The 23,527-nt window shown below is 40.8% G+C and overlaps 1 protein-coding gene across 42 annotated transcripts in view; it reads right to left on the bottom strand.

The window, feature by feature from the left end:
- Positions 1-23,527, bottom strand: part of ERC1 (ELKS/RAB6-interacting/CAST family member 1) — a 525,728-nt gene that overhangs the window by 260,159 nt on the left and 242,042 nt on the right. For all 42 annotated transcript variants that reach the window (XR_010598153.1, XR_010598155.1, XR_010598149.1 and 39 more), the window contains one exon: positions 7,483-7,618. Coding sequence is in view for 35 of the 42 variants with exons in the window: in XM_065582406.1 (XP_065438478.1) it covers positions 7,483-7,618 (136 nt within the window). In the remaining 7 variants the exon portion in view is untranslated. The remainder of the gene's footprint in view (positions 1-7,482; positions 7,619-23,527) is intronic.

The following is a 23,527-nucleotide window of genomic DNA, read 5'->3' as shown; positions in this document are numbered from 1 at the left end:
TGATTACCGTAGAGCTATTGTTAATAGGTAGAATAGCTGAAATCTGAACCACTTGATCCTCAACTGCCTTTGGACTGGAAACAAGTTAAATTCTTTTGTTCCTCATCACATCTACAGCCATATTGGTACAGTAACTCCTCGCATAACGTTGTAGTTATGTTCCTGAAAAATGCAACTTTAAGCAAAACAATGTTAAGTGAATCCAATTTCCCCATAAGAATTAATGTAAATGGGGGGCAGGGGGGTTAGGGTTCAGAGAAATGTTTTTCACCAGACAAAAAACTATATAATATATATATATATATATATATATATATATATATATATATACACATACACACACAGCATAAGTTTTAAACAAACAATTTAATATTGCACACAGCAATGATGATTGTGAAGCTTGGTTGAGGTGGTGAAGTTATAGGGTGGAAGAGGGTGCGATACTTCCCAGAGAATGCCTTACACTGCTAAACGATGAACTAGCACTTGGCTGAGCCCTCAAGGGTTAACATGTTGTTAATGTAGCCTTACTCTACAAGGCAGCATGAGTGGAGGGGAGACAGCATGGCGCAGAGAGAGAGAGAGAGAGAGAGAGAGAGAGAGAGAGAGTGTGTGTGTGTGTTGGGGGGGGGCATTGCCCCTTTAAGTATGCTGACACCATTCTAAGTACATTGCCTTTAAAAAGATCAGGAAGTTGAGATAGCAGCTGCGGCCAGCAAGCTCTCTCCGTCCTGAGCCCTGTCCTGTCCCCACCCTGCTCTATATGGAGAAGCGGTAAGCACGGGGCAGGAGGACACCCTGACATTAGCTCCTCTCTTCCCCCCCTTCCCTGCACAGCAAGCAGGAGGCTCCCAGGAGCAGCTCCAAGGCAGAGGGCAAGAGCTGCACATGGCAGTGGGGGGAGGGACAACTGAACTGCTGGCAGTTGATAGTCTGCTGCACAGGGAACTTAGGGGAGCGGGGAGCTGATAAGGGAGCTGATGGGGAGCTGCCGGTCCACCCTGGTTCCAAGCCCCCACCAGCTAGCTGCAACGGGCTGCTCTTCCTGCAAGTAGTGGACAAAGCAGGAGGCTGCCAAACAACGTTATAAGGAAGCATTGGGCAACTTTAAACGAGCATGTTCCCTAATTGATTAGCAACCTAACAACGAAACAACGTTCACTGGGATGACTTTAAGTGAGGAGTTACTGTATTTCTGTCCAGCCTGAACTGCCCTCTGCACCGGATGGCTTTCCTTCAAATCCTAGTTTTAAATTATTCCCCAAATGTCTGTATTCACTGGCAGCAATCTGGCATGCTTAAAGTTTAGACTGAGCCCCTTCCAGCAGTGCAAGACTTCACTAACCCAAAAAGTTCCTAATGAACTTTCACTCTTCTTCTCTGAAGTCTTCTTGTCCATGCATGGGAACACTCTAGTTCTCTATCTGATTGATCGTAAGTGTGTATCTAGTAATACTTCTGTCTTGAGTTTCAGCTTTCTATGGTACTTTGTACCCTAAATATTCCTTCCTTGACTCCTATCCTGCATTTCCTTGCACCTTGATATCAACATCTAAGTAATCAAGTATCAGAGGGATAGCCGTGTTAGTCTAAATCTGTAAAAAGCAACAGAGGGTCCTGTGGCACCTTTAAGACTAACAGAAGTATTGGAGCATAAGCTTTCGTGAGTGAATGCCCACTTCATCAGACGCAAGATGCTTATGCTCCAATACTTCTGTTAGTCTTAAAGGTGCCACAGGACCCTCTGTTGCTATCTAAGTAATCAGTTTCCTTCCCAGCACCTGTCTATAAAGTGACCTAACTTGCTGGAGAGAACCAGCATTCTTACAATAAATTTTCGTAGCCCTCACAAAATAGTTCTCAACTATTCAGCCTCCTCTAGCATAATGCTCTGGTGCCCTGTAAGCACCTAGACCCTCCTGGCCTTTAACTGGCATGATTATGGCTACCTATTCAAAGGAATAGGGGCAACAAGCTCTACCACTCACCCTCAAACAATCCTTAAAAATCACTGAGAGTCGGGATTGAAATTTTCACTTTAGGAATTCAAGACTAGATGTATTCCACTTTGGCTCTCAGATCCTTGAGTTGCTTGAATTCATTACGTGCATATATATTACTTGGCCTCATGATAAATACTTAAAATTACTGAATCTGAAGTAGCAAACTTGACAGCTTTATCCTGATTGAACTGCTATCCACCAATTTCCCCTAGTTTGGCTTGGGTCCCAGTGCAGTGGCTACTGATCTACCATATACTGTACAAGGGCTATTAAAACAAACAAAAACCGCACAACTGCTTGGACTGAAAATTCTTTTACGGATATATTCTCTCCCTAATGCTCAAGTTATCATACAGGAGTTATATAAGCATAAGTGTATGGAGGGAGCAATATACTCATTACGCTAGATGCATGGAGTGAAAAATACAGTAAGTGGTATATATATTACAGCACTACAAAAAGTAATTTTCCCTCTGTTGTTACTCACCCCTTCTTGTCAACTGTTGAGAATAGGCCACTTCCACCTTGATTGAATTGGCCTCGTTAGCACTGACCCCTCACTTGGTAAGGCAACTCCCATCTTTTCATGTGCTGTAATAGATATACTGCTTACTCTATTTTTCACTCCATGCACCTGATGAAATGGGTTTTAGCCCACGAAAGCTCATGCCCAAATAAATTTGTTAGTCTCTAAGGTGCCACAAGGACTCCTTGTTGTTTTTGCTGATGCAGACGAACACGGCTACCACTCTGAAACCTATTACGCTAGATATTACTTCAATACACAAGTGCTTAGCAACAGTCACTAAAGGCAACAAAGATAATGCCAGAACTGAAACAGTGACAGCATCCTCCTACTTCTGCCCGAAAACTCCAACAGACCCTGCTCTTGAATATCCACTCAATATTTCATGAAATACTCTCATAAGAAACCAACCTTCCACTCAATATTTCATGAAACTTCACCAAATGTCACCTTACCAAGACAAGATGGCATCTCTCATGATTTCAGATGTTTTCCAATGGGTCTGTGCCGATTTGTCAGTTCCTTGAAGCAAAAGTTTTTATGTTGCCCTTTTCTACTTAGGACCAGAAGCCTATTTTTCATCCAGTTATAGACCAGGCACTCGTTAACCTCCCAGATCCCTGGAGAATTGTGGTTTTAAGGGATCCCAGAAGGGAGGGACAAATTTAGAAACCCGTTTATCCAGTTCAACAGAATTGAGATGTTATGGTTTCCATTCTTCCGGTGGCTCCCCTCCCCCCACACTCTCCCCGCCCGCGCTCCCCAAAATGCCAAATTTCCATCATCAGAGCTCTCTCTATAAACGAATACTTTGTTACTGGACTCAGGAAGAAAGAAACCACAGGCCTGTTAGGGACAGAGACAGGAGTGGAATATGTGCTTGAAAGCATGTTTATTCTGCTGGATTGCAGATGGCCAGTTTAGGAATACGGATATCGTATTTTTAAGCATTTCATAATGTCTTCTTATTAATTCCAGCCAAAACCACCAAGACCAAAATTATCTGAAATTGGTGCTTATGTGTCCTGACCCCAAACCCAACAATGTTTGCATATAAAATATATATATTTCCCCCAGACTTAATTTTTTTAATCAATTAGCAAACAGTGTTCCTGAGAGACTAAGGAAAAGACAGGCTTCCATGTCTAAGGAACTGAAATGTGGTATTTGGTAGATTCTACTTCCAGGACACCAAAATGCTGAAGTCTTAGAGAGATAAGCTGCAAGCAAAGAGCTCTCCTAAAGGAAAGGGTTTTATTGGACCAGCCCCTTGTCATTAAACACTCCATATTTTACTTTAGTCTGATATTTTTATTTACATCTAAAACCCTTTTTCATCTCCCAATGAAAGCATTCACTTCACTCTTCTGTGAACATGGGGAGAGGCTCTCTATAAATTAGCCCACCCAAATGAGGTGCTGGTATCCAGGTGACAGGAAGCTGACATACCCATACTGGTAACAAAGGGACTGGTTTTCATGAAACTTCTTACCTCTCCTTAATCCAATTGACCTTTATGAGTGTTGTGGTTTACACATTTTGAATGGCTAACTGCTGGGGACCATTACAAAGAAAACCTGAAAGGGGGAGGGATAGCTCAGTGGTTTGAGCATTGGCCTGCTAAACCCAGAGTTGTGAGTTCAATTCTTGAGGGGACCACGTAGGAATCTGGGGCAAAATCAGTCTTTGGTCCTGCTAGTGAAGGCAGGGTCCCTTCCAGCTCTATGAGATAGGTATCTCTCTCTCTATATATATAAAAAGCCACATCATTCCCCTTCCCCCTCTCTCTCCCCCCCCCCACCCCAACAACCAACTCTCAAACCAACCCAACCTATCATAGCAAAAAAACCAAAAGAACTCTGCACAAGCTGGAAAAGGCTCCTTTGTCCTTGTCAAATAAGCAATCAAATTTTATAACTTCACCGCAATGTGCATTTTTGAAGGCTTTGGGTGTGGAGAGGTTATAACCATTAAAGTGAGAATGACACTGATCATAACCAAGTAAAGCTAATGCTGTACAGACTTCTGTACATATCTTAAAGTCTGATTTGTGCATCAGCTCATGCTATGCCAATCCTGAGTTCTCATATGCCTCTGCCAACGCATATTTTTATCTGAAATTTATTTATGCCTGATTAAGCAGAATATAACACGCTACAAGAGTCATTGGCAAGATGTACAGTACAAGAAGTTACCGCAGTCATCTGTCTCAAAATGAAAGGGCTGGATCATCACAAGGAGTAGACAATATGCCAGCAAATTATATACTGTGGCATTCCCCTTCTCAGGTTTTGTTTCTTTCTTTATTCAGTTGTCTTAGTGCTATTATAGGAATCCAAATCAATATTGAAAAGCCAACCTTTCAGATAATAGCAATAAAGTAAAAAGGTCATCCAATTAATTTAATTTCCTTCCCTATTAGAGGAAACTGGTTACTTATTCCTAGATTCTAATTCAGAGATTTAAGTTGATTACTTATTTGCAGATTCAAATTTTCAATCTGTAAGTTTTCATACTAAAAATGTACCAATTCATAGTTGTACATATGTTTAGAAATACACTGTTCCATGACACCTTTACTGCACAAATGATCCATAAGTAGAGTAAGGAATTATACCACCACCTAGCTCTTATATAGCACTTTTCATCAGAAGATCTCAAAGCACTTTACAAAAGGTGGGGAAAGTGAGGCCACAGGAAGGTGACGTAACTTGCCCATGGTCACCCAGCAGGCCAGTGGCTGAGACAGAAACAAAACCCAGGTCTCCTGAGTCCCCGTCCACATCTACAAGGCCACATCTGACCATACAAAGTATGAGTGACAAACCAGTTCTCTGTAAAAGGATATCTATACACTATGTAGACAATTCAGGAAAGAAATTACACTTTTCCTTGACCTGATGCTTGATTTCTGAGCAAAAGCTTGTCACCTGACCGCTCTTCCCCCTACCACTGCACAAATCCACAATAATCTGAGTAACAGGTATGTGAATCTCTGTGTGTGGCAATTACCAAGCATATTACAATTTGTCGGTTAATTTTCAGAGGAAAATATTCTGCACAGAAATCAAGTGTCACATCAGTGAACAGAATGCCATTTTCTGTCCAGAATTGTATAACGTCACAAAAACATATCACTTCTAGGAATAAGCCAACATCTTTAATATGTAAATAAGGAGCTGTGAGCTACAATAAAAGGACATATTTCAGTCTACCTTTCCCCATATGCTCTATTTGCATGGGAGGGAAATGTGATGAAAAGGAAGAAACAAGTGAGAAAAAAAGAGTGCACTTTTGAAACCTGGAATCATTGCACTACAGAAATGATAACCTACCTGGGATGGCACAACTTGATAAGTACCACCATCCACTAAATTATTAACTCAGATGCCAAATACACACATTTTCAGAATTAACGTATTTACATAAGCATTGTTCAAAAACCTAAGTAAATAAAAAAAATCTTCAAGGAAAATTTTGAAAAGACTTTGCAAATACAAAGAGGATTGTGTAGTCTGAACATATGCTGTCACATAACTAGGGCCTTGTATTTCTGTAGCATTGTACCTGCAGAATGCATTAGCAGCTATAGAATTCCCATATCCAAGGCTTTTAAAAAGTCTAGTCATGAGATCACTACATGCACTTGGAAGTTAACTCTTTGAGCGCATGCTCTGTACAGGACTGGCATTGATGGAAAAACCACAAGCTGGCACGGCTGAGAACGTCTTACCCATGTCTCTGTAGTTCTCCCTGAAGTACTGAAAGTGTTGAAATCACCCCACCAAACTCCCACAAAACAGAGCAAAAAACTGGCAATTTAAATTAACTGGGGAATTTGCCTTCTAATGAACAATTAGGATTATGTCTTATGTCTTTATTAGTTGAATGATATCAAATACCTGAGAATAATGAGATACCTGTGGTCAGGATTGGACCAATTGTGCAAAGTCAAGCAAAATGTTTATAAAAAGGACTGATCTATAGAGAGTTAGAAATCATAACTTTTAGAATACGACTTAAAAGGCAGACTACTTTCACGTTATACTTACGATGGGGAAAGGAAAAGAAAATGATTTTTTAAAAGCTGCAATTATTTTGAAATACTAAAGCAATTTTACTTGAAAGTTTTTTGAACAACTCTTCATTCTCTACCCTTATTCCACTGTAGCAGTTATAACAGTGATATTACAGCACTTGATTATTCACTATTTGACATAACTTCTGATGTTGGTATCAAAGTTCGGTGAATGGAGAAACGTTTCTCTTGCTTTCAAATTGCCAACTTTATTTTGTCTGTACCATTTTGTGGGAGGCTGGTGACTTTATAGGTGGTGATACAGCAGTGCGTTGACAGTTTAATGGGTAGAGGAAAATATGTAGCAGACTAGTGGGTACATCTGGAACTGATGAGGAGTGGAGTAGGATTCAGTGCCAAATGGAAGCTCTTGGTAATCACAGAAAACATGTGATCCTCCACATGACCCACAATACATTTTCATTGCCACAGGAATACTTACTGATGCTGTCGTGTGTTTCATCCTTTATTTAATGAAGAAAATCCAGCAAAATAAGGTAATTCCTTTTGGAAAATACCCCAAAGCAACTAAAGAAAGAAATTCTTAGAAGTAGCTATGATACAGAAATCAACATCCCAATCGTAATATCCATTTGATAAAACCATTCCAGCAACCCACTCTACAGTTCAATTGAATCCCTGTTTACTTACCATAAAAATGAATGAAACTGCAGAAGCAGAAGCCAGAGGCAGCTATCCGCAGTGCTGTGGAATAAAACTGTTCTTTTAAACACAAACCAATTCCTTTATTATCCAACAAGTTGAAAAGCAAGGCAGCAGGTGCGGGGGGAAGAGAAGCAAGGAAGTGCACACGCATACAAAGGAGAGAAGACCGGCTATCAGCCATATCCCCCCAATTCAGATTTTTATGCTACCTGAAGCTGTTGGGAGCTGTCATTGAGATTGTCCTCCCTCCGTCTGGCCTCTTCTAGCATCTGTGCACTCTTCTTTTTCTCCACTTGCTCTTTGTGCTTCAGGTTTGCTACCTTTTTATTTTGGTCTTTGACTTGCCTGTGAAGTGAAAAACAAACATTCAGAGCAAAATCCAGAATATGTTTTCAGTCAGTCCTGGCTCTTGTGTGACCTGGACCCAAGAATGGTGGAAAGCCCAGAAACATTCTCACTCATCTTGTAGAAGTCCACAAACACTCCAGCTTCCAACCCAGACTCAATTGTAAACTCCATTTAAAGAACACTTCGTTTTACCCACCACTACTAAGAGAAGTGACTGGAGTAATCTCAGACTGCATCACCCCATTAATCTAAAACTTCAAACCGCTACATCTGTAGGACTTGTTGATCAAAGACATACCTGCTCTCTGGTGACTCGTCACAGTGTATTATACACATATATAGAAACCCATATTACCTTGTGTACACCATTGTACTTTATTCAAGGGGGTGGGGGGAGGAAGAGAAATTAAAAAAAAAAAAAACACAACTCAAACATACAGGAACATCCGCAAGGTCCAGGCCATCTGCTTCAAGCAGTAAAACTATTTTCTCCAACCTCAAATTCTACTTGTTTACTAGATATTTTGTGGTATATTCCCCACCCCCCTCTTAGAGAGACAAGAAAGTGTGCATAATTTCCTTTTTCACTCGCATCTGTGAATTATTCTTGATGGTTCTGGCAACTACCATTGCCCACAGCAGGGGTTTGGCCTTTCTGGGCATTAAGACACATGGAGTATGGAACCTAATTACAGACCCTTTAATCTCTGTCTCCTGACCACAGAAAACTTAAGTCTAAACTTTTGGTCCAATCAAAATAAAACAGACCAGCTTTGCTTCCTCAGCCTTTTTCTCCATAATTACATCTGGAGTTTGGACTCTGGAATAAAAGACAGATTCTTTGGTCCCAAGCTTTCCTCCCAAATATCATACAACTAGCATAGAGAACTCTTTAATTTAATGTTTAGAAAAAAATCATAAACTAGCTTCCTTTTTGGTGCATCACACACACAGGAGGAGAAGAATGTTCCTTCTGAAGGCATTTCAGAAAGACATTTAGAATAGATCACAAACAACTTCGGCTGCTTTGATATTTCCTTCAGAGCTCACAGCAAAGAGATTACCTCTTTGCAGTATATACCAATTAACTGATTTATAGGCTGGTCAGTGCTCTGCAGTGCCATACAAGGAATTTGGGTTCAATTCCTAGGCTGTGGTTTTTGCTCCCTGAGCCAGCTGGGGCTGGAGTAACTGCATAGATAGCAAACTCCCTTGGTGTTGCGTTGCAGACAGACACTCTCATCACAGAGAAAAGAACAGTGCTGATGGCTTCCAGAGACAGTCTCTTCTAGCTCTTCTCAATCAAGGAAGATAACCAAGATGAGGTGTCTCGAGAAATATGGAAGCCGAAGTCCTTTGCTTATGACATTATAGAATCATTGGTGTACCTATAAATGCCCTTTCCAAAAAACTACAGCTGATTCTAGGGATACTACATGGACACAAGTAGTATAATTGATAAGCTGCTCTGGGCTAGTGCTGCATCATGGTAATGGGCACTGAGTCCACTCTGAAAGCTGATCTGCTCAGTGATTACATAACTTTTCTTAAATACTTTGTCAGCACTGAACTGAGCTTGTACAACAGAGTTATTTCTGTACTGTTAAATAAAGATAGAAAGCAGAGTTAATTTATAGAAAATATAGTTAAATAATCCCAACACACAGTGTTTCACATGGGTATGCTAATTAAATTCCTACATTAAGGATAGGTGTATGGATTTGTTTTGATAAATTTGATGAAGCTAAATTTATCCATTAGAAAAATATTGCTTGTTATCACTATTTGCTGGTGCATTCTGAACTACAGAAATAAAGGTGTACCACTGATTAAAATAAAAAATAGATTATCTTGTGCAAAGTCCAAGTCCTCTCCATTAAAAGGTCTCTCTTGAAAAGCAAGCTGATTAAATGAACTTTTGACATGAAATTTGCTGCCCAGAGTCTGAGCCAAAAGCAAGACTTGCTAATGAATTGGCTCCCATAGTGTATGTAAAGGATCATCTGAATGTTGAAGAAGCAGTCAGCCAGAAATTCTAAGGCAAACATAAGTACTTCCTAAAGGCAGATTTTGAGAGAGCCCATGCAACTCCCTAGTGCCTTAAACCACTTGATCCAAGCCAGAGTTATGGAAGCTGCATAAAGTGCAGCCTAGGGCAATCCTACTGTATCTTTGATGGAAAAAATCATGTGGCTCTAGTGAAGACCTTGAATAAGATAGGGATTTATAGTAAACTTGGCTGTAATGGTTCAACTACTATAAAAAAAAAAAAAAAAAAAAAAAAGGACAGGGCACATGTGTCTTGGGCAAAGAAACCTATAACTTGAAAAAAGTGAAGTAATTGGGAAGGTGTGGGGGATGTGACCCAGCCTCTTTCATTGCCCACATGAACTGCATGTTGCCTCTTACCCTGCCAATAGAAGCACAGATGATCATAAGCAGAATAAGGACAATGGACTTTAAAAAAGTAGACTTCAACAAACTCAGAGAACTGGTAGATAAGATCCCGTGGGAAGAAAATCTAAGCGATAAAATTATTAAATGCGCAACTGCCAATTATTCCAATCCAAAGGAAAGATAGAAAGAACAGTAAAAGGCCAAAATGGCTCCGATCGGGAATTCGTTAATGACCTGAAAATCAAAAAGGAATCCTACAAAAAGTGGAGACACAGACCAATTGTTAATGAGGACAAACGAACAGCACCCATATAGGGACGAAATCAGAAAGGCTAAGGCGCAAAATGAGTTACGCTTAAGAAGGAACATAAAATCTAGTAAGAAGTTCTTTAAATACATTAGGAGCAAGAGTAAGATGAAGGAAAGTGTAGGTCTTCTACTTAGTGTGGGGGGAGAGCTAATAAAAACAGGCTGAGGTGGTTAATGCCTATTTTGTTTCAGTCTTCACTAAAAAGGTTAATTGTCACTAGATACTCAAGAAAATTAATGTTAACAACAAGGGGAAGGGGGAAAGCAGCAGCAAATATGACATATCTTGATTTTAGTAAGGCTTTTTACACAGTCCCACGTGACATTCTCATAAGCAAACTAGTGAAATGTGATCTAGATGAAATTACTATAAGGCGGATGCACAACTAATTGAAAGATTGTATTCAAAGAGTAATTATCAATGGTTCGCTGTCAAAATGGGAGAGCACATCTAGTGGGTCCAGAGGGGTCAGTGCTGGGTCTGGTACAATTCAATATTTTCATTAGTGACTTGGATAATGGAGTGGAGAGTACTCTTATAAAATTTGTAAATGATCTCAAGAGAGGAAGGGCTGCAAGCACTTTGAGGGACAGGATTAGAATTCAAAATGACCTTGATAAATTGGAGAACTGATCTGAAATCAACAAGATGAAATTAAATGAAGACAAATGCAAGGTACTTCATTTGGGAAGAAAAATCAAATTCACAACTACAAAATGGGGGACAACTAGCTAAGTGCTAGTACTCATAAAAATGATCTGAATAGTGGATCATAAATGTGAACAATGTGATGCAGCTGCCAAAAAGGCTAATATTATTCCAGGATGTATTAACAGGAATGTTGGATGCAAGATGCGGGAGGTAATTTTTCTGCTCTGCTTGGCATTAGTGAGGCCTCAGCTGGAGTACTATGTCCAATTCTGGATGCCACAATTTAGGAAAGATATGGACAAATTGGAGAAAATCTAGAGGACAACAACAAAAATGATAAAAGATTTAGAAAACGATCTATGAAGAAAGATTAAAAAACTGTGCATGTATAGTCTTGAGAAAAGAAGACTGAGGGAGGGACCTAAAGAGTCTTCAAATATATTAAGGGCTGTTATAAAGAGGATGGTGATCAATTATTCTCCATGTCCACTAAACGTAGGACAAATAGTAATGGGCTTACTCTGCAGCAAGGGAGATTTAGGTTAGATATTAGGAAAAAACTTTCTAATTATAAGTGTAGTTAAGCTCTGGAATAGATTCCAAGGAAGGTTATGGAATCCCCATCACTGGAGATTTTTAAGAACAGGTTGAAAAAAAACATGTCAGGGATGTTCTAGGTTTATTTCATCCTGCCTCAGTGCGCGGAGCTGGACTTGACCTCTTGAGCACTTCCTGCCCTACATTTCTGTATATGAAGGCTTGTTATACATGCCCAATATATGCCCTTCAACTATTTCCCAATTTTTTTGCACAGAAAAGGTGCGTAAAACTCACTATACAAAGAAGACTCTTCCCTTTCCTTCAGAGAACTCTGCTTCCGGAGAGCTAGAACCAGAGCAGCATTTATATAGTGCATTTCATCTCAAAGAATCTGAAATTTTGGACTCACAAGAAAAAACAGTTACTTATCCTCTCATAACTGTTGTTCTTTGAGATGTGTTGCTCATGTCCATTCCAAGTAGGTGCGTGTGCACCGCATGCACAGTTGTCGGAAGGTTTTTCCCTAGTGGTACCTGTTGGGTTGGCTGTGGAGCTCCTGGAGTCGCGCCTTCGTGGCGGTGTATATAGGTCCCTGTCAACCCGCCGCCTCTTCAGTTCCTTCTTGCCAGATACTCTGACAGAGGGGCAGGTGGGTGGGTCTTAGAATGGACATGAAGAACACATCTCCAAGAGCAACAGTTATGAGAAGGTAGATAATCATTTTTTCTTCTTCGAGTGCTTACTCGAATAGGTGACTCCCAAGAATCTCCTAGGAGGAGAGGTCAGAGTTCAGCGGATCACAAATCGCAGCACTGCTCTGCCAAATGTGGCATCATTGCTGGCCTGCTGCATAATGGCATAGTGCCATGTAAAGGTGTGGATCGATAACCATGCTGCTGCCCTGCAGATGGTCTTGAATGGGAACGCTGCCGAGGATGCCTGTGCCCTCACAGAGTGTGCCATCATCACCAGGGCAGGTATCATAGCCAGGTCGTAGCATGCCCTAATACAGGCTGTGATCCATAAAGACATTCTTTGGGATGACACTGTAAGCCCATTCCTCTGCTCTGCAATTGCAATGAAGAGTTGTGTTGATTTTTGAAATGGCTTTGTTCTTTCAATGTAGAAGGCTAACGCTCGCCTGACATCCAAGGAGTGGAGCATTCACTGCCTGCTCCTAGTGTGTGGCTTAGGAAAAAATACTGGAAGAAAAGTATCCTTGTTCACATGGAATGATGAAACTACCTTTGGGAGAAAGGCCGGGTCTGGCCGCAACTGTACCATGTCCTTATAGAAGACAGTATATGGGGGCTCAGAAGTCAAGGCCTTAAGCTCAGACACCCTACTGGCTGAAGTTATAGCCAAGAACACTACTTTCCAGGAAAGGTAGAGAAGAAAGCATGTTGCTAAGGGCTCAAAGAGAGGCCCCATCAATCTAGAGTGCATCACGTTGAGGTCCCATGGAGGAATTGGCTGTCTTACTTGAGGGTACAGTCTATCTAGTACTTTGAGGAAGCGGCCCACCAAGGGCTTAGCGAAAACTGAACTACTGGCCGAACTGGGATGGAAAGCTGAGATAGCGGCCAAGTGCACCTTTATTGATGACGCTGAAAGACCTTGTTGTTTCAGGTGCAGCAAATAGTTCAGGATAAAGGGAATCGATGACTGTAAAGGTGGGGTGTCCTTTTGTAATACCCAAATGGAGAATCTCTTCCACTTGGCCAAATAAGTGGCCCTAGTTGATGGATGGCTTCCTGCTGCCAAGGAGTACTTTTCTAGCAGGGTCTGAGCATGAGAGTTACAAGGGTTTTAGCCACGGAGTTTTCATGCCGTGAGGTGGAAAGTCTCTAGATAGGGATGCTGGAGGAGGCCGTGGTCCTACGAGATCAAGTCCCTTCTGACCTTCAGCAGGACCTTGTATACAAGCAGGATGGATGGGAATGTGTAAAGCAGGTGGTCCTTCCAAGGGAGGAGAAAAACATCTGCAAGGGAGCCCGGGGGGGGGGGGGGGGAGAAAGAGAGGCAGGAGTCTGTCATAGGGTTTTTGGTAGTGTTTTGGATGGTCTTAATCAGGGAGTCAGAACATACATCATAGGATCAGTGATCTCCTCCAACACCTTGTCTGCCTGGAGGCCCAAGTTTTGTGCCATTCTTCCGAGTAGCTCCTGGTGAGCTCTGTTGTCCATAGCCAGCAACGTGGCAGAAGAGCCGGCTACTGCCTCGTCCTGGGAGGATGAGGATGATGCCCTTGGTGGCGCTGGATCTTCTTGACCCTCCAAATTTACGGTGATCCTCCTGTGCTGATGTTTCTTGTGCGGTTCCGGGGGCGATACTGGTACCTGTCTCGGTGCCGGCATCGGTGATGGCCACGGTGCCAGCTTGGGCGCTGGTCTCCAAGCCATGCAAAGGTTCTCATGCCATAGAGGATGTCGGGGGAGCCCGCCTTTCCAAGGTGATCGACAACGATCTGGAGCCCGGCCCCTGGGCTTGATGATTCGACCACAGGGTCCAGATGGGCCACTGTGTTGGCACCTGCCATTGCAGATCTTACACCTGTTGGTCCGGTGGGCCTCCCACAAGCACTTTAAGCAGGAGTTGTGAGGATCTCCCCTTGGCATAGGCTTCTGAGAGGGAAAGAACGTGGTGGGAGAAACCCCAACAGAAACTTATCTAACAAGAAAACTACTTGAAAACACTAACTGTACGTTAACTATTTACAGGTACAAAGAAAAAGTCCACTAGGGGATCGCTTGCCATAGCAAGAGAGAAAAAAGCAGCTCCAACGACCGTCACGGACGGTAAGAAGGAACTGAAGAGGCGGCGGGTCAACAGGAACCCTATATACACCAATATGAGGGCGCGACTCCAGGAGCTCCAAGCCGACCCAACAGTTACCGCTAGGGGGAAAGTTTTCCGATGACCATGCACATGGTGCGCACACACCTACTTGGAATTGACATGAGCAATCTATCCACTACTGAAATTAAGTAGCTTCTATGGCAGAGACTGACTGTTAATAGACCTCTTGCATATGGGGTGGAATAGGGGCAGGATCTGATGGGGAGAGCATAGGAGCAGAGAGAGATAAGGACAAGCTGGGGGGGGGAGGGAAGAGGGAGCAACAGAAGAGTTTATAACCAACAGAATACACTACCCTACAGAACCTGAATCAAACCACGGATTCCTACATCCCAACATTTCCCTTCCTGTCAGCAAATACTTGTGAAGCCCACTGGCAAAGTGTGTTTTTCATCCCTTACTAGTGCTGGTCAACACACAAAATGACAGTCTTCTAGTGCTGAGAATTACCCATTTAGTCCAAGTGGATGAGAACTGAGCTGTAGATCTACCAGTTCCGAAGTTTAGGGGCATCAATGTGGTTTCATATAATAGTGTTTTTTTTCCACTTGCTTTAAACAAAAAACAAGCAAGCAAACAAACAAACAAAATGGTAGGAAATTACATGAAAAACCCTACATTAGAAGAATGTTGAAGTTACAAAGTTAAGCACTCAAAATTTAGGACACGCCAGATTTAAGAATGTCCACGCAGCCTTAATTTGTCCTTCTTGATCACATACTATTTTTTCAACAAACTCTTTCTTCTTTCAGTGCACAGGATGGACTTGATCAGGGGACATAAGAACATAAGAACAGCCGTACTGGGTCAGACCAAAGATCCATCTAGCCCAGTATCCTATCTACCGACAGTGGCCAATGCCAGGTGCCCCAGAGGGAATGAACCTAACAGGCAATGATCAAGTGATCTCTCTCCTGCCATTCATCTCCACCCTCTGACAGACAGAGGCTAGGGACACCATTCCTTACCAATCCTGGCTAATAGCCATTAATGGACTTAACCAGCATGAATTTATCCAATTCTCTTTTAAACACTGTTATAGTCAAATCAGGAACAAATCAGGACTGTGTAATAAAAGAGGATGTTGCCTGTAGGATACCTGCATCACTTGTTGCAGAAGTTGGAAGGCGTGTAGTGAACCAAGCAGGGGATTGCAGGAAGACAAAAGATGGTCTTTAGGTGAATGTGGCCCTGGAAAACTGGACGCTATCCTTGCCTCTGCCACAGAGTTCCTATGTGATCCTAAGCAAGTCACTTAAACCAGACTTTCCACAGTGGTCACTAATTTTGTGCACGTCATTTTCTGGATACCAAACTTGATAACCTGCGGTCTGATCTGTAGAAGTGCTGAGCACTCATAGCTACAACTGAAGTCAATGGGAACTGTGCTCTGAACATATAAACTTCTATATTATGCTAAATTCTCTGATGAATCAGGTCTAGGCATCTCAAATTAGGCATCCAAAATTATTGGAAACTTTTGAATTCATCTCTGTGCCTGAATTCTCCATCTGTAAATTGGGGATGTCACCATCGCCTCATCTCACAAGGGTGCTGCATATTCATTAATATTTGTGAAGCACTCAGGTACTATAATGAGGAGTACCACAGAAAAGCCAATAAAGAAAACAACAAATGTCTTCAGAACAGGGTTTGACTAGTGTACAATAAATAAGGCCTGGGACCACAAATTTAACAAGGATAAAAAAAATATTGAACAGCTAGCTGCTTATTGAGTACCATCCATCCTATGCCCTGAATGAGGCAGGGGTCCTGTGGAAAAAATAGCATGTGATCATGTAATTAAAGACTGTATCATAATGCATAGGCAAAAGGCAGCCGAATTAAAGTTGCACAGGAACCTTAATACTGTCATTTAATGTCTTTCTCGTGTAATTTTTTGTGTGTAATTATATAAATAAAACAATCGTATTAAAGAATATTATCAGGTTAGCACCTCAGAACTGCACTCTCATTGGCAATAATGTAGTAGCTTTATGCCTATTTTCCATGTGGACGTACTAAATACCTTCCTCTAGTTATCCTGATAGGAATCCAACAGTACTATGTGCTGCAAGTGGGCAGACCAATGATTAAATAGCATCAAGAAAGTCACCATTAATTAAAGAATGGATGAACTTGACTAAAAGATGTAGAGCATTAATTACAATAACTGGTAATTGCTACAGAAAAATCTTTGTTAAAGTGGAGTTTAGGGGAAAAAAGAATGGCAGAGATTTTAATAAACATTGGAAAGCGAGTACATTTTCATAAGGTACAGCTTTAAAGAAAGACAAGTATCTGAATGTATGGAAATGCCTAGTTAACTTGATCTCAGAAAGAAGCTTATCTGAGTTATTCACAAATCAGACAATAAAATTATCCTTTGGGTAAAGGTAACACAAGCCAAAATATGCTTTTTTTAAGCATATTGTAATAGGGAGGGAAATAGACTTTTACTGGAAATACAGTTTCAATCTTGACTATGGATAGGCTTCTGCTTCCAGACCAAGACTCTGAAATATGATATGGTTCCCTAAAAACATTAAGGCTTCCAAAGTGACAGATCTTTTCCAAGGTCTCCAAACCTACCCTGGTTAGCAACTTCTCATACCAAATTCCAGGTAAAACGCAATCTATTAGAGAAAGATAAGGACAGTCAAAATCAAAGAAACAAAGCCCAAGATTTTAAAAAATGACTAATGATTCTGGGTGCCTCAATTTTTGATGACCAACTTAAGACACTTAAAGAGGGCTTAATATACAGAAAGAGCTAAGCATGCTTTTAAAGGGTTCACAATAGAAAGAAGGGTGGAAAGACCAGAAGACCAGTGGGAAGTGTGTAATATACAACTTTGGGGCTTCTTAAGTAACTCTGATCCTGAAACTTACATCATGGAAAAAATTCCATCTAGTGTTCCAAAAATGGACACCACAGAGGACGCTATCAAATTCTGAAAATAGCAATAGTATTCCCATGCTTAAATCGAAGAAATAAAAATATTGTAATTAAATACCAATCTTGTCTTTTTAATCAATCGATTCAGTCATACTTCTTGGCCCTCATTGCCACATTATTTGAATTCTTCAAAATCTTTATCCTCACAGAAGCAAGATATCATCATTAAAAAAAAAAAAAAAGGATGGGTAACTGAGGCACCGGGAGTCTAAATGACTTGTCCAAAGGCACACAGGAAGTCTGTGATGGGGCAGGAAAGGTCTCCTGATTGTCAGGCTTGTTATCCTAACCACTAGACTATCTTTCTTCTCCATCTACCATCATGCATAAAGAAAAAAAAATCCTAAAAGCAGTTAGTGTCATAAAACCTGTAATGGTAACAAAATCCTGATATTTTTCTTATTTGAGCCCTGTCACAATGGCCAGGTGTCAAATGAATTATATCAAAGTAAGAATCTGAATTGGCAGAGGCAGAAACACCCAGCAAAGCACTGAGTTGTTTATGATTAAAAATCATATATTTTCTAGGACAACAATGCAGGAAAGACTTATTGAAAAAAAATTCTTCAAATTCATTTGGATCCTTAAGCAATCTGAAAAAAGAGGACTAATCTAATTGTGTCTTATCACCTGCAAACCCGTCGAAATATATTTTTTTAAATGTAATTAAGGTTTATTCCTTTTGTTTACCAGTTCCCTTTCACTCCGTAAACTGTGGATGAACTTGTAGTCTCTTCTATATTAATCTGCATTTTTATTTTTAATGTTAATCTCAATTTTTCTACCTTCAGTAGTAATGCACACCAGTAGAAATAACTGTAAGAAGCTTATTCTTTTTCTTATAGGAATTTTCATGCTACTTGTTAAAGTGACATAAGGCTTTATCTTAGTTATTTTAGATGGGAATCATGTGTTTGTTAAATAGAAGTTGACAATCTTGTTAACACTGAAAAGAATGCAGAATGAAATTTTAATTTTGTTTATACTTTTATTCAGACCTTTGCTGTAAAAATCTTTCCTACATATTTATGTGCCTAAAGCCCTACAAAATATTTTAAAAACCATGTATTCAGTACTGTAAATTTACAACATATTGCATAGTAACACACTTTCATTGCCTTAAATGGCATACAATCTAAGAAAATAAGCAAGCATATAGGTTATATTTCATGTAAGAACTGTATGCTCCAGGATCTCAGGAAAAGATAGATTTTGTGCATAAGTAGCACAAAGGGTTGGTCCTGTTCATTAGATTTAGGTACTTGGAAAAATGCTATTACTCTGAGAAGTTTAAGTAGACATGATGCCAGAGACACAGCGTGTAGCTAGTCATTTATTGGTGTAGCATTACCACCACCCACAGGACAATCCACTGTTCTTGAAACTACTACTCTTGACAGACAGCCTAGCTGCATGTGTTTCAGTCCAGAAAAGGATCACACACTTTATTCCTGGACATTAATTAAACTGCACACTGAATGTGCTCAGCAACTGAATCACTGGTGTAGAAACTACAAAAAAAAAACAACAACCCCAACAATCCAAAGTACTTTACAATAGTTAGCTAACGGTACAAAAAACATTTGGAAAGATCATGAAGTTGTCCGCCGAGACCCTCAGCAATTTTCAAGTGGTCTGCAAAAAAAAAAAGTTTGAGAACCACTGATCTAGACCATCCCTGACAGGTGTTTGTCTAACCTGCTTTTAAAAATTTACAATGATGGAGATTCTACAACCTCCCTTGGCAATTTATTCCAGTGCTTAACCACTCTGACAGTTAAGAAGTTTTTACTAATGTCCAACCTAAACTGCCCTTGCTACAATTTAAGCCCATTGCTTCTTGTCCTATCCTCAGTGGTTAAGGAGAACAATTTTTCAGTTGCAGACTTGACTTAAACCCAATTTTTTCAATTTTCCGTCATAGATCATATTTTCTAGACCTTTAATCATTTTTGTTGCTCTTCTTTGGACTTTCTCCAATTTGTTCACATCTTTCCTGAAACATGGCACCCAGAACTGGACACAATATTCCAGTTGAGACCTAATCAGCGCAGAGTAGAGTGGAAGAATTACATCTCGTGTCTTGCTTACAACAATCCTGCTAATACATCCCAGAACGACGTTTGCTTTTTTTACCTGTAATCCTGATACACCAGATAAAACATGCATATTTTGGAACATGTTGTAGTAAGAACCTAAGGAGAAGCTCTCTCTTGTGAAGAGGTTTTTACATTGAAAGGGAGGAAAAAAGTATTTCATGGTCCTATTGCTCCATCTTTCTGCTGTTCATAATCTTATCTCCTTTTCCTGCTTTGTTTTACCAGTGTCTACTCTCCCAGATAGGAGAACCAGGGCAGTTTTTGAAAAGTAAAACAGCTTACCCTCAAAAAAGAAAAGAAATTTTAAGCTATTCAAACACTCAGTCCTGTTTCCAGAGAATAGGTGATCACATCACACAAACTCATCACCACCACTTAGTAATAATACTTCATGGTGCAGTTTTTAATTGTAGTTATTACATCAGTGATTCAGCGGCTGAGCATATTCTGTAGGTAGGCAGGCAGTCTATGCAAGTGGCCAAATACTAAATTGGCCATGGAGACTAAGTTCCCGCTCTTACTCCTAGAAAAATAAGGTCAGAGTGAAAGCCCACTGGTGAGGCTGTGTGTTGAAGCTTGTGTAGCTGCTGCCCATGTTGTACTAGCTGTGTGAATAAAAATATATATATAAGATTCAGCCTCCAGGAGTGTCAGTCAGTGCAAGAGAAGAAAGATGGATGGGGGGGGACAAGATTGGGGGGAGGGATAGCTCAGTGGTTTGAGCACTGGCCTGTTAAACCCAGGGTTGTGAGTTCAATCCTTGAGGGGGGCCACTTAGGGATCTGGGGCAAAAACGATACTTGGTCCTGCTAGTAAAGGCAGGGGCCTGGACTTGATGACCTTTCAAGGTCCTTTCCAGTTCTAGGAGATAGGATATCTCCATTTATTTATTTATTTAAGAGGGGAGACTGTGGAGCCTTCTTCTGGAGTCCTGTACATTCACGTATCCACTGACTCCTTCTCAGAGCAATGGGCATTGTCTGCTGTTCTCTGCTTGGTGTTCCTCTCTGGACTCTGTTTAGACTTTGTGACCTATACTTCCACCACTGTTCTTCCCCACATTTTTTGCCCCTTTTAATCTACTGATTCCTGGGTTCTGTGCCCTCCTCCCTCACCTGAGAGGATGGGTCTTTTGTTGCTTGGTTGGTCTCTGCCCACCAATCCAAGTTATTAAATAGGCTGAGACTTTTCATCAATGCTATATTCATCAAAAAATAAAAAAAGAGTCAGATTTTGTAAAAACCATTGTATAATTAAAATACAAACCACCTTGCACTGCTATTCAAACAACTGATTTTCCAGTCTAGCATTTCTCGTCTCTATCCAGTTTTGGTTTTGAGTCACATATCTAACAGCTAGCGAGCAGTCACAGTTGTCAAGGAGTCACCCTTGTTCAGATGGGCAACTAGCAACCTCAAGCATTCAATTAGAACTTCTGTTTGTGAGTTTCTCCTCCCCACAACCTGTCATCATTTTTTTTACACTACTCCTTGCTGTTCAGTGACATTTTTGAGACAAGGAAAGAGATGCCAACCGTTTGTTGCTCTAACAGATCCTGAAAATTAAACTGGTCTGTTGTATAGGTGCCAACAAAAAGCCTCAGGAGGGCTTTAAGAGATGGGGAAAGATGGGCTTGGTTTCCTGCAGCTAAGGAAACTCAGATTTTTAAAAGCACAATGCATGACAGATAGCACAGGCTGGGCAAAGGAAGCCAAATAAAAAGACTGGAAGATAGTAACTTGCCCCAAAATTTAGGAATTGGAGCTCTGTAGTGTTCAGACTAGCAGGTGCAGAAATCAGACTCCAGAAGCAGATCATCTTGTGCAACTCTACACAGGCCCTATGCTTTCCCTGTTTCATGGTAAGAACTACCTACAAGATGCCGTAGTCTTTCTGGTAGAGTCTACACAGCACCTCCCTAGTTAATCCTGTGGCCTTTACCACTGCAGAACCAGCTGAAGGAAAAGGAGTAATGAAGCAGAACACTAGATATAATGATCAGCCAGAATTTAAAAATTAAAAGCAAGAAAGTTTTGTAAATAGTTAGCATATTTATGGAAAGATCAGGGAAGACAGTTGAGCGTGAAAAGAGACCCTAGTGGTTAAAGCTACCTTGGGGGGAAAAAATCATTCACAATGTTTTATGGGTGAAAACCCATCTTAGTTGAACTACGGCCACACAGTATTTTGGCTGAGTGGGAACATGTTACCAATAATATTTGGCCTCCTCTATCAGGGGATACTGGCAAGCACCAACCAGTGAAGGGCCACAAAGGTGCAGTACAGTTAGTTGTACAGAGGGCTGAAAGAGACTGCACTCCATTTTGCCTACAGCAGGAGCAAAAAAAAGATAGCTGGTCTCAGAACTGTTTGTGAAATTGGCACTCAGTCTTTGCTTCTAGTCCAGCTCTCCTGCAGGAATATGGAATGAAATGAATGCTACAGTGTCTTCTCTTAAAGGATGATAATGTCCTTTTTCTCACCCCTCATGGTGGAAGAGGCTTCCAGGAAGAGTAAACAAACTACTCTAGTCTCTTGGAACACTCACTGCTTCCCACAGCTTGCCATATATAACCTAACCAGAGCTCAGGAGCAATTTTTAGTATTTTTTTTTCACATCCTTTTACTGAGCGCTTTGAATTTATAGGTATAAGATCAAGTAATGTAAATAAAACTAAAAACCTCAAAATCTTTGTGTTACAGAGGCTGCTGTTATGAGGTGCTGTTTATAGCTATCATTTGACTGCTTACGAGTACAAAGAATATGCAGAAGGAAGGTAAGTAGGGAGCATGCCATTAATAAAATAGTTTTCATCAGTGTGGATTGAGAAGATGTAATCTCACTAGACCAGTGGATTTAAAAAAAGATACAAAGAATATACACCAAGGGAAAGCTGAACTTTTGCTATGAATGAAACGGATAGATGGCAAATGACCTAGAGCATGAAGTGTCAGCCCTCTATTTGTTTTATTCCAGATTAACAAAGATTATTCATTTTCTACCTCCCTGCTCAGATCAAGACTTCATAGAATATCAGGGTTGGAAGGGACCTCAGGAGGTCATCTAGTCCAACCCCCTGCTCAAAGCAGGACCAATCCCCAGACAGATTTTTACCCCAGTTCCCTAAATGGCCCCCTTAAGGATTGAACTCACAACCCTGGGTTTAGCAGGCCAATGCTCAAGCCACTGAGCTATCCCTCCCCCCTTCACTTAGTGAAGTGTCAGGCTACTCTCCCACAATGCAGTCTGGTAACCATATTAGATAAAATCATTGGTGAAGACAAATATTGGACATCTTATTATCCCTCATAGGGTTAGTCTGCACTGCAGCTGAGAGCAAGACAAACTCATGGTAGCAGGGCTTGAACTAGCATACTGAAAATGGCAGTGTGGACACTATGAATCAGGTGGTGGGTCAGGTTCTAAAGGCCACCTGACCCCCAAGGTCTGAGCTTGGACAGCTATTTCAAGTCACTACCATAGCTGCAATGTCCACACCATTTTTTTAGCACACTAGCATCAATTTGTCTACCCAGGCTCACTCTCAACTGCAATGTACACATACCCATATAGTTGGTTTTGGGGGGAGCGTGAGATATTCAACCAACCAGTTAAAAGCTGAATTATCTGTTAGGGGACTAACATTTTAAATCTGAAGAATTAAAATAGTTTTTTTGAATTATTTTAAAAACAACAAAACCACCTAAACAAACCAAACCTTCACTTCTAGATTTTGGTAAGACAATAAACTTGAAAAAAGATAGGATCAGGTTCAATACACTAGAAGCAGGCACTGTGAAAGTTTTCCTCCAACAGTTCCAACAATGCACCTTTTGGCTGTGCTGCAGCACCCTGTCTTGCAACTGCAATCCTTCCCTGTCCCCACCAGCTCTGCCAATACATCTTAAACCTCATCTGCAGCAGTCTTAGCTACTCAAATCCTCAACATCTACTAAACAGAAAGTAGGTTCTGTGATACAAATAAACAATCACCTGCCACATTTCATAACTGATGTTACATTTGAAACCAGGTTTTCAGATATTAAACTACTGTATTAATTGTTTAGCGCTGATTCTACCATAATGTTTA

The sequence above is a fragment of the Chrysemys picta genome, chromosome 1, assembly GCF_011386835.1.
Source record: "Chrysemys picta bellii isolate R12L10 chromosome 1, ASM1138683v2, whole genome shotgun sequence".
In the NCBI taxonomy this organism is placed as follows: domain Eukaryota; kingdom Metazoa; phylum Chordata; order Testudines; family Emydidae; genus Chrysemys; species Chrysemys picta.
The sequence above is the reverse complement of the archived record's forward strand: the minus strand, read 5'-3'. Positions and strand labels throughout refer to the sequence as shown.